This window comes from Sinocyclocheilus grahami, unplaced genomic scaffold (genome assembly GCF_001515645.1).
Source record: "Sinocyclocheilus grahami isolate Dianchi unplaced genomic scaffold, SAMN03320097.WGS_v1.1 scaffold50.1, whole genome shotgun sequence".
Taxonomy (NCBI): Eukaryota; Metazoa; Chordata; class Actinopteri; order Cypriniformes; family Cyprinidae; genus Sinocyclocheilus; species Sinocyclocheilus grahami.
In genome coordinates this window covers 1908698-1920413 of record NW_015505229.1, presented here as the reverse complement: position 1 = coordinate 1920413, position 11716 = coordinate 1908698, and the positions used below count along the sequence as shown (strand labels likewise).

Below are 11716 nucleotides of genomic sequence, written 5' to 3'. Positions count from 1 at the left end.
TACACTGCTCAAAACTCGCGTTTGAATCAAATCCTTTAAATGAAAACGTACTTACGTGAGTCAGAACTGCCGGCATTTTAGTCTAACGTTACTTTCCCAGGATCAGTAAACAGTCCTCCATAAAATGTGCTGCACACATCTGGATATTTGGGTTAAACTGTTCTGGAACAGTGTTGTAAATACAACTGATTTGTAGTCGTGTCCTCTTTTGGAAGACCAAACAAAGTAGTTTCGCTTTCACAATGAAAAACACGGTGGCCTAGCGTGAGGGGAAGCCCCGGCTTAGCGTGCGCTGAGGCCGGGATAGAGTGGGCTGAGGCGGTGGGGTCGAGAACGGCGTGCCCAGCGGATCCGACGAATGAGCGGCAACCACATGTGACGACCCCGGGCTGAACTCCGCTTCGTCCACGGTGAAAGTTGATGTATTCGCTCAGCGACCAGCACAGATCAGCTCTAGGCATGACGAAGCAGATATCGTCCCCTTTTGGAAGACCAAACAAAGTAGTTTTGCTTTAACAACGAAGCACACAGCGTCTTCACGACATGGCTGCAGCGTCAACAATACTACAGTGAGGATAAAAGTTACGCCTTCTTTCTTTGCGTGAACATTTGGACGGCGTTATACAAATCTTCCCACATAGTGAGGTAGATATGTGGGGGCGTGTTAGAACGAGCTGTTTTAGGTAGGTGTGGCTGACTCTGAACTTTTATAAAGAATATCTCTTTGGATTTGAGACTTTAGTCTTTGCAACTTTACAGATCTTCTTTATGCACCAAGAGCTTGTAACACTCCAAAGAGAAAGGAAAAATTTAAATCGCATCATATGACCCCTTTAAAACAAGCCGTGCTTATCTTGTTAGCTGCAGCTCTGTGTTGTTATTCACAAAAATGGCACAAAAAGGAGGTATCTTATATTAGCTTTTTGGTGGGAAAAACTAAAAGTAGGGCTTTGCATTTCTGTAGGGACCTGTCTTAGATAACAGCTTTTGTTGTTGTTCACAAAATGGATGTGTATTTATCCGGTCATCATTTTCTTATCCTTGTGTCTCTCTAAACCCAAATGACTTTGTTGTAGGAAAAAGAGCAGATTGGTCACTCTGCAAAATATCTCATTTTGTGTTCTGCGGAAGAGTGCTGAGATGGCAGTGTTAGTAATATGTAAAGCTTTTGCTCAGAAAATGGAAAACGGCCTTTGTTTTATGGTTGGAAATGGTGATGCTTCTTTTAAAATAACCATTTTCTTATATGACAGTGATATAAACCATTTGAATTTGAGATGTTTTATGGCAGCATGTTGTTTTGAAGGCAGGCTTGAAGTGTCAAAGAGACAGTTTGACCATAAAAGTAATGCTTAAATCTGCAATAAACCCAATTGTGATTAATTCAAGTCATTCTGTGGCCGTCTGCAGGCTTTTAGCTCTCACGTATGTTTATTATAGAAAACCATCACGCATATTTAATGAATCCTCACAGGAATACTTGTTTACAAGATTGTTTTATGCTTTCCAGAAAGCTTTATGAATCTGTTATCATATGATGACTAAATAGGGCCAAATCAGTCTGAAGTGTACAGGAGCCACAGGAAAACGCGTCTACTTTTGGTACTTGTCCTTCAGACACTGTGGATCTGCTCTTTGACTCTTTACTGGTCATTTAGAAACTGCACTGCACAATCAATGGACCCATCAATTAGTCGATGTGTCAGTTAGTCACTGGGGTAAAAACCCAGCTCACAATTTTGGATCCGTTTAGTCAATCACCGTCCAGCTCCCCCTCCAAATTTTGTTTCCTTCACCACTTCAACTTTCGATTTAAGCGCAATCTGCAGAATCTATTCAGCATTTAAAGAAATGTGGATATGTGCTCAAAGAACTGTGAAAAATCATCCTGTTGGCTGATATCGATGTGACTTGCCCCCATGTTGTTTCGAACCTGTATGATTTTCTTCTTTGCATCACAAAAGGAGATGTTTTGAAGACTGTTCATTATTTTGTATTTAATGAACATGAATGGGTACCGAGGCTGACAAACTCCAAAAATGACAAAAAAAAAAATAGCTGAGTCTGTATGATTTTTGCACAATATTTCAAAGGGATAGTTCACCCCAAACTGAAAATTCTGTCATCATTTACTCACCCTTGTGTCTTCAGTGGAACATTTTTTTGCTTCATCCAGTGGAAGTCAGTGGTTACCAAAACTCACCAACATTCTTCAAAATATATTATTCTTTTATTCTTTATAATATTCTTTTGTTTTCTGAATAAAGAAATGCATGCATATCACATTGGCAAGTAGATACAATTTTCTTCTTCGTTAAATTTTTCCCTACTTAAATGTTCTCACATAGAACTGTCACACAGGCTGTGTTTATGTGTGAATTTATGAATATTTTTAATTATTTTTCTTTATATGGCCAGTTTTCATTTTAATTTTGGTAGTTTAAATTTTTTTTGGTAATTTTGTCATTTATGTAATTTAAATATATTTATTTTTTAATTTAGCTGTAATTTATTTCAGTTTTATTTTTAGTATTTATTAATATTATTAGTTATTAATATAATTAACTTATTTTACTTTTATTTATTTTTTTTATCTAAGTTTTTCATATAATATTTATTTTTATTCTATTTATTTTAATGAACACAATTTAATTTAATGACATTTTTTTTTATATTTTGACTTTTAGTTAACAATAACAACACTGCTTGACAGTCACGTTATACTGTATAGTCACTATAACATTCTTAAAAATTTCTCCTTTATTGCTCCACAGAAGAAAGTAAGATTTGGAACAACATGAGTAAATGATGACAGAATTTTGTGTTTGCATAAAAATGACTGTTAACTAGTTTGACATTTTGTGTGTGTGATTTGCCTAATCACGTGACCTTTTAATTTTCGAAAAATGGTTGAAGCTCAGTATTTGTGGAACTGGTTTAGTCTGAGTGCCATGTCATAAGACTTATGCGATGAAAAGACGGGCTTTCAATCTTACACAGCTCAAACAGCCTCAGTTCAACAACCTGAAATAAATATAATTTATAATTAGACTCAGGCGTAGTTACCAATTGAGATGTGCGTCGAGGCTTCCCTGTGCAGGATGTGGTCTGTTTTTCACATAAATGCTCCCGCATATGCCTACTCATACATACACAGATCAAGTGTAGAAGGTTGACATGTTCAAACCAGATATGGACGTTGTTACATTTCTATGGCTGATGTAAATATGTGCAAGCCGAGCTCAGAAAACCTGATGCTAGCAACAGATGGAGGGTGGCTCGTAATTTCCCGGGCACAGCTATTGGAGATGTGTGTCGTGCAGCTGCTTACCGCAGTGTCAAGAAAAACAGCATCTGGGTGTGTGTATGTGCGAGCGAATGAGTGATCGGGAGAGAGAAGCGCCTGAGCCACTGAATGATTGAACTGACAGTATCGAGATCATGACACAGTGGCAAATCCCAGAAGTTTTAAATCATTTGTCGTTAAGTGCCAGAGATAAATAAGCGATTAAGACTTTGGATTCCTTTAGGAGTGTCACAAAATGGCCTACCCAGCTCGATCCGCTAGCCACCAGGTGCCAATCGCCACTTTCTGTCAACGGACGAGAGGGGAGACCTCTGGGAATCACGTTTCCACAACAGAAAGCTACAAGCGCGTGAATTTGCATAGCTGACAAGCCAAATGCTCCAAGGAATGTGCTGCCCTCTCTTCAATTAAACGCTTTCTCATTAGCTTAGGTGTAATTGCATTCTGGGTAATTTAAACGTGACTGAATAAATCGTGAGACGGAACGTGATTTGGGAGCACCAGACAATGAGTAATGGTGAGCTGGAGTCTGTGTCACTACACCTAATCAATGAAATTACTGATATATATTTGTTGACAGAAGGTTCTTTTGGTTTTGTCAGTGGCAATGAAGGTGAAATGCTTTATTTAAACATACTGTATATTTTATGTATTATAAAAAAAATGTTATTTCAATATTCTATAATTATTTAATATATAATATTTGTTATATATGTGTGTGTGAGCATGTGCACGTGTGTGTATTACACACTATATATATATATATATATATATATATATATATATATATATATATATATATATATATATATATATATTCTGCAATAGAAATTAAGCAGAAATAAACTTTTTATGAAAACTTACATTTGAAAAATTAAAGATTTGAAATGTGTTGCCTTGACAACTTACTGAATACAATTTTAATTGAAGTACTACAATTACTAAGACTGAAAAAAATAAAGCTAAATAGAAATATAAAAAAAATACAAATGACTGATACAAATGACACAATGAAAGAAAGAAAGAGAAAACTTTACTATACTGTACATAAAATGTAAGATAATAAATAAAATCATGTATTAGAGATGATTATTAAATATTACAAAATGTTTGTGTTTTCAATGTGTTTATAAATATTTTTTTTGTCAAATTTATCTGGCTACAGTTGACAGGTTGTCATCATTTTGAACATTTTTATAATTAAATGAATATTTTTATTAATTAAAAAAAGCCATTTCAGTTAGAGTAAAATTGTGTAAAATTAATATATATGGCATGGCAAAATTTACAACTTTTTGTTTTTGCCAAAAGACATAGACTGACCAAATCTCATAATTGTGCAAATAATAAATCCTTGGCTGCATTTCTTGCATATATCAAAAGAACTATGCATATTTCTTTATTTTTATGTATTCATATATTTTTATTTCTCTTTATAGTTGTGTTTTATATTTTATTGTTTTAGTCCATTAGTGTGCCACTTCTTCTCTTTTTATTGGTTTCTCATTGATGTTTGTTTGTTGTTATAATGAGGTCCTGGCTGGTACAGTATACTGTATCCACATATGTCTCCAGGCTGTCCTCTATGGCACATGAGCCAGCTGAATACAGATGCTGATGAGACAGAAGCCTCCTGCTGTTCATCTAAAACCTTCCGTCATTGACACTGGAAAACACTTTCCTGCAGCCAAGAGGGTCCTTCAAACCGAAGGGCTTCCAAAACCACATTACCCAGTACAGCACTGATTAGAAAAAAACAAATTTTCCTGGCATTCCAGTCTCTCCCCCAAGTACAAAAGTTGATTAGCTATTTGTAAATGAGTGCATGCTTTGAACAGCATCATTACCAGACTTTGGGCACATAAAATTACCATAGAATGAAACTGAAATAAGTTTCATTTAATGTGAAATGTGTCTTTTTGTGAAAAATGTTTCTTCCTTGAGCTCTAAAAATCTCGATGGATGGTTCTGTCCAGGCTAATTTTTGGTTTTGTTCGGTGTATGACACATTCTGTCCGAACGGCCAATGTGGACTTAATTACTCGGCTGGATCCTGATGTTCTCAGAATGCAAATTGTCAGCATGTGATATGAGTAACTTATAAAAATGAAGAGAGGCAAGATGGTGTTATGCTTCTGATAACTGGCTTTGAATGGAAAATGACCATCTGTATTTACCAGTAAACAAGCAAATGGAATCAAACATTGTTTGTTTGCAGACACCGCTTGGTTTTATAAGCCTATATTTTTATCTAGATCTTTATTTTTGGTGGACCAACATACATTCTTAAAAATAAAGGTTCTTTATTGGCATCAGTGGTTCCGTGATCAGCCTTTAACCGTCTTTCCATTGCACAAAAGTTCTTTATAGTGGACAATGGTTCTTCAGATTATTAAATATTCTTTACACTTAGAAAAAATAGTTATTTTAAGAACTGCTCATTAAAAGGTTCTTTGGGGAACCCAAAATGGTTCTATGGCATCGCTATGAAACCCCCCCATTTGAGAGTTTTTATTTTTAAGAGTGTGTTTGTAATAATTATACCTGCGTTGACATGAAAGCATAAACATTTTAATATTCCACTTTACACAGAGAGCTCAAACTTTCATTTCGTCTGCTCGTCGGCAAGCCCTTGTTGTCTTCTGAACGGCTGTGTTTATCAGCGTTTAGCAGCGGATGCCCAAAGTGTTCGAGCTGGGGAAACTTCTAGAAACATAGTTATGGCATTGGCCAAACTTCTGAAAACATTTATTAATCAGAGTCTGTGTTGTAATGGCTGCTAATTCACAAAACGATGATGCCAGCTGGCTCTTGTCACAGCTGGTCTAGTTATTTCTGTCAACCACTGGCAGCGGTATTGGGAGCTGTCTTTTTGTTCTTTGGGAACTATAAATATAAATAAATAAATATATATATATATATATATATATATTTATATTTCTTTTTTTTGGCTTTATCAAATGTTCTTTATAAGTTGGAGCCAAGGCCTAGTGGGTTATGTGGGTGTTGAAAGTTCGAATTTGGCTTTGAACATATCTAGCCCTTGTCTGTTTGTCCAGCAAAATTCCAAACAAATCTTCTTGGAATGCACAATATATTGATATTATATCAGCCAATATTTTCTTTTCTTTTCTTTTTTCTTTTCTTTTCTTTTGTCTCATCATTTTATCTCATCATGGATACTGTATATTTAATTGTGCATTCTTATTTATCCTATTTAGTAATAAATATTTAATAATTGTTAACACACACACACATATATATACATTGGGTACGGAAAGTATTCAGACCCCCTTAAATTTTATATATATACTGTATGTATATATACTGTATGTATATATAATATGTTTTATGCATTTTATTTATCTATTTGTTTATTTATTTATTTTTAGACAAAGTAGTATATAATTTTAATATCAGCCATTTATCAGTTATTTGCCGTAACATAATTATTATCGGCTTTTTGGTGAGGATTTTTTATATTGGTGCATTTCTAATATTTATCATGTTTTTCTGTTTTGAACCAATCACAACATCTTTGACTTCTCTACAGGCCAATGGGAATTTTCAGATGAATATGTTCTAATTCTATGCTCTGGATTTGTTTTGCAGACACATTGAGAACTGGTCGGGCTTGCAGACGTTGAGGGATGTTGACATGGAGTTGTACACTGGGATTCAGAGACTGTGAGTTCCACATTACTACCACATCTCGCTTAGGACAATATATATAATGATAGCAAGGGTGCCACCACACTTAAAAAAAGAAAAATAAATCACCAAAGATAGCTTTTTGATCTGGCATCTGCAGGAACATATTGCTAGCGATGCCATTCTAGCATGGGCAACTTTCACAGTGGCATCCAAATGCTTTTTCTAGCCAGCCCCACATAAAATTGCCTCCCCAAGGCCTGCTTTAAAATGATCAAATAATGCTGCTGAAGTGACCAGAAAATGTAATTACATCCCCCAACACCCTCCATCTGGCCAAGCCTGGCTTTACCTCATTCAGTCTGCTGCTGTCATGCACGTATCTTTACTTGGCTCTTCATAAGTAGGGCTTCCTCCCTCACAAGAGCCCCTCAAACCTCTTCTTCCTCCCTATTATGGCTCTACTGGTTAATGGAGACCAGGAGCAATGATTAGTAAGGTTCTCATTAGCAGTTACTTCTCACCTTTTCTATTAAGCGGACGTGGCAGAACCTGGTCATGGTCTGCCACTGGAGGGAATTTCTGAGCTGAGAAGCTTCACCGTTTGTTTCTCTCCCGTTTGTTCCCCCCCCCCCCCCCCCCACAGTGAATGTGAAGGTTACTCTAGGGTTTCAGCATGTGAAATTAAGTTGGAGTCTGCAACTTGATATGATGTTATGATGTTATGTTTTTAAGATATCACAAATAATTAAAATTTGAAAATTTCAAATGCTGCCGGAACTGCTCCTGGAATGCAACAAATCATGCAGCTTTGACATCTGTGTTCTTGGTATTGAGGCATGAAGTCAGTCTAAGACATTTCAAATGCTGTGCTGTTCACATGTTTTTCGTTGTTAAATTAACCAAACTTAATCTTTTGGTATTTCTTATATGTTTGCATATCCTTAAACACTTTTTTTTTTCAAATGGATAGTTCACCCAAAAATGAATATACCCCCTTTTAGAACCCTCATGTTCTTCTTCAAAACACCATGAGTGATTTACATTATCGGGTGAACTGTCCCTTTAAAGGCCTGTTCACACTAAGAATGATAACTTTCACGATAACTGCTGTATATTAACGTCCACATCAGTTCATGCTTGTGTTCTGTTTATCATAAGCACACTGCAGTTTTGTTGTCTGCTGCTTTAAATCTTCAACAGTTGGACTCTGATAGGCCATGTTTTCTTTTTGTTTTTTATCAGCTGGTTATTCAAGTTATTCCAGAGATATCGTTCCTCTGCTTTTCATTATATTTTGACTGGATGTCTCTGTTCTCAGATAATTAGAAAGGTTATTAAAACTGTACAGTTAACGTCATAGTTATCGTCCTTGGTGTGAACAGGCCTTAAGAGACATGTTTGTTGAATTTTCTAGCAATCATGGTAACAGTAATTAACCATATGCTGTGGATCAATCAGGCCAAACGTTGCAGTCCAGTATCAGCATTTTGAGAAGCCAACAGGATTGCACATACTAAAAAGCTCCTATTCTCTAAATAATTTGCTAGGCAAACTCATGTCTTCAATTATCCTCCTCAGAATCAGTCTCGTCTGCTCTGAGACCTCCGTTCAGGCCACCGTTCACGAATCAGAATTGGCAGTTGGCGATTATCCATTTTAAGTATCATCTTCATTCAGCTTAAGTTTCCAACCTCATGCTAAAATAAATACTTTGATGTAATCGCTCATGCAAACATCCCTAATAACAAGAGCGGAGAGTGTTTCGTGCAAATAAACATCTCACAAATGCCAATAAAAAAAAATGTATTCAATATACATAATTGATTCCAGCTGCCAGCATAAATAACTCCGGGAGCAAGGATGCAGGCTCTTGATGATATTCTGCCCTTAATGATGTTACTTCAGGAGAGGAGACAGACTGGAAGAGAGGATTTGATGATGGTTTTTTCCCCCTTTTACTTCCACATTTCCCCTTTTAACACTGCCGCGAGACGGCTAGGCAATTAGCAGCCCGTTTAGCCCCTAGCTGCTGTCAGATCCATTTAAAATGATGAACATGAACTTGTCTTTCACTCTTTTTTTAACCAGCTCACCTCCTCTTAGACCTATGATTTGCACATTAAACATTTTTGCAAAATCTTTAAATCAGAGCATTTGACATTAGCATAACCTAATTGTCTTTTGCCACATGTGGTTGTTTTTTTCCCCCCATAAGTAGCATTATAGTTTCCCAAGGTTTTTATCACATCTCTTGCACTCGTTTTAAATATTTGTCATAAAATTTTCTCTTTGCACACGTTTGATGCGCAGATGAAAAAAACGTTTTAAAAAATGTGGGGAAAAGCCTAGAATCAGAGATAAGTTAATGATCAACTGGAGCCCATCTGCATGTTCGGCATGTATGAAACTGAAGCTGTTTGAAATCTATATAAATACAAATCTTCTTTAGAAATTGTGAGATTAGTTTGTGAGAAGCTGTTAATGATATATTCAAGAATTATCTAAATATCATTACAAAAAGTGGCTTTAGAAGTCAATATATTCTGATCTGCAGTCAATTTTTCATCATTTTACTTTCAAGATTTAAAAGTGTTTCAACTTTAGAAAAATGTCCAGGAAGAAAAAACATGAGGTCAAAATTGTTGGGTTCACACTTGGGACTAACTACTAATACATGTTTATTTGTCCTTTCCATTCCAGGAACATCGTGAACTGCAACTTGCGTACGATTCAGTCGCGAGCCTTCGCTAAGAACCCCTACCTGCGCTACATGTGAGTCCTGTGTGCTAGATTGTTCTCGAACACCTCATTTGAAAGTCAATTGTTTGTTCCTCGAGAATCATACTGTTAGATATGGATTGTTATGTTGGGTTTACTCGTTCATCTACACCAGGCAATATATTTTCTTAAGTAGGCCATGTTTAGCAAATGGGGACAATGCATTTTCCATCTTTGGATACTCTGCACAGTATCATGGCTGCTCTTATTCGAGAGATGCTTTGGCCCTCCGTGCATAATTTATGATGATAAAGTTCTCTGCCATGTGTTACTGAGCACCACCCGCAGCTATTTCTCAAAAGTGAGCTTTGCGAGTAGCCCGGCAGACACATATGTTGGTTTTAATCTCGGAAGAGCAGTTTTGCAGATCGCTTGTTAACATATCGTCTTTGTCTATAAACGTTTGATGGTTTAAAATTGCTTGACCGAAATGACTCCTTTCGATAATTGGCCTAACAGTCTGTGCCATAAAGCAGCAATGTGCGCCTCTTAAAATTATTTGTGTTAGATTGCTTGCTCACTTCCTTGTTCTTTGTTGTGTGCTCTGAATAAACAATGATTGTTTGTGGTAGAGCTGCCTGAGTTGTGGGGGAGAAGGTGGTGGAGAATGTGGGCACATAGAGAGAGATGATTTACTTAATGAAGGCTGAATGGGACGAGTGTGACAGGACTGTTATTTCCCAATTTCCTGCCAGTGAGCGGTGGAAAGGACGTGGAATCGCAGACTGTCACCTCCACACAGTCCATCCCAATTTGTGCTGTCCATCACCACCTGCAAATACACTTTTTATTTTCTCTCTGTCATAAACCGACGCGTGTGAGATTGTGTGTTGGTGAGCGTTCCTGGTGAATGTCTTCTGTACAAAATGTTCGGGAAATCTTTGTGTCATGTATTTGTCACTACATGTGTCCACTGTAAGCACTGTATTGTGTACGAGAACCTTTTTTCATGCCAAGTTTCAGGTACAATTTGGACACTAGCAGTCTGTTAGCACTATGTGTGCACTTGGGCTACACAGAATCTACATATTTTTTATACACATAAAAAATTAAAAATTCTGGAACATTACCACCACAGTGTCACTTCCACCACAGTGAATTGTTTTGGAAATTAAACTAAACATTTCTGTAACAAAATAGCTGACTAATTTGTCTTTCTAAGGCTATTTTCATAGTTAGCATGCTATGTAACATAAATACACATCATAAAAACATGTATCCTAAATACAATTTAAACAATATCTTCTAATAATATTCTTGTTCTTTTTTTTTGCAAAATTACAAAATTACAAATTAAATTTTTATGACAGATTTTCATAGTTTAGGATCGAAAGCTTGGGTTTTGAATGAGGGTAAAACAGTAAATAAAAAGACATTTGAAGGTAGTAAATATAAATTAGTACATGTTATATACAATATATTATACATTTATAATAAAAACTTGTGTGTGTGTGCATATATACATACATACAGGTTAAAGAGCATTTTATTGTGGTATTAGTAGCTATATCCATTCCCAAATTATTATATCAAGAATAAGAATATTATAAGTATGTAGAGTAACCATTAAGGCCAAAATAGTTAGTTGTTGAAGAAATCAGGAACAACTGTGGTACATTTAGGTTTATTTTAGGGCTGGGCAAGTTAATGCGTTATCACATTAATTGATTAACGCCGACAATTATTTTATGTGTGTGTGTGTGTGTGAGAGAGAGAGTCAGGCAGGCACATACTACAGTGATGTCTCTTTTTGGGCCCTTTTGTTTTATTCTCCATTCCATGTGTGGTCTTCACAGAACACTGACTTTTATGAGCAAAAAAGATTTCCAGATGTGTCATTCACAATGCACACAAGGTCAGGTCGCGGGAACAAAGGGGCAGTGTTCTGATCCGTTTCCCATTTCTGCTTTATGCCCCAAATGCTTGATGTGGATGACACATCACCATACTCACATGGAACTCAAATTATAAGTGCTA

At 36.2% G+C, this 11716-nt stretch overlaps 1 protein-coding gene across 1 annotated transcript in view; it reads left to right on the top strand.

The window, feature by feature from the left end:
* Positions 1-11716, top strand: part of ntrk3a (neurotrophic tyrosine kinase, receptor, type 3a) — a 232477-nt gene that overhangs the window by 37513 nt on the left and 183248 nt on the right. Inside the window, exons 2-3 of the mRNA XM_016269255.1 lie at positions 6920-6994; positions 9662-9733. Of these exons, the coding sequence (XP_016124741.1) occupies positions 6920-6994; positions 9662-9733 (147 nt within the window). The remainder of the gene's footprint in view (positions 1-6919; positions 6995-9661; positions 9734-11716) is intronic.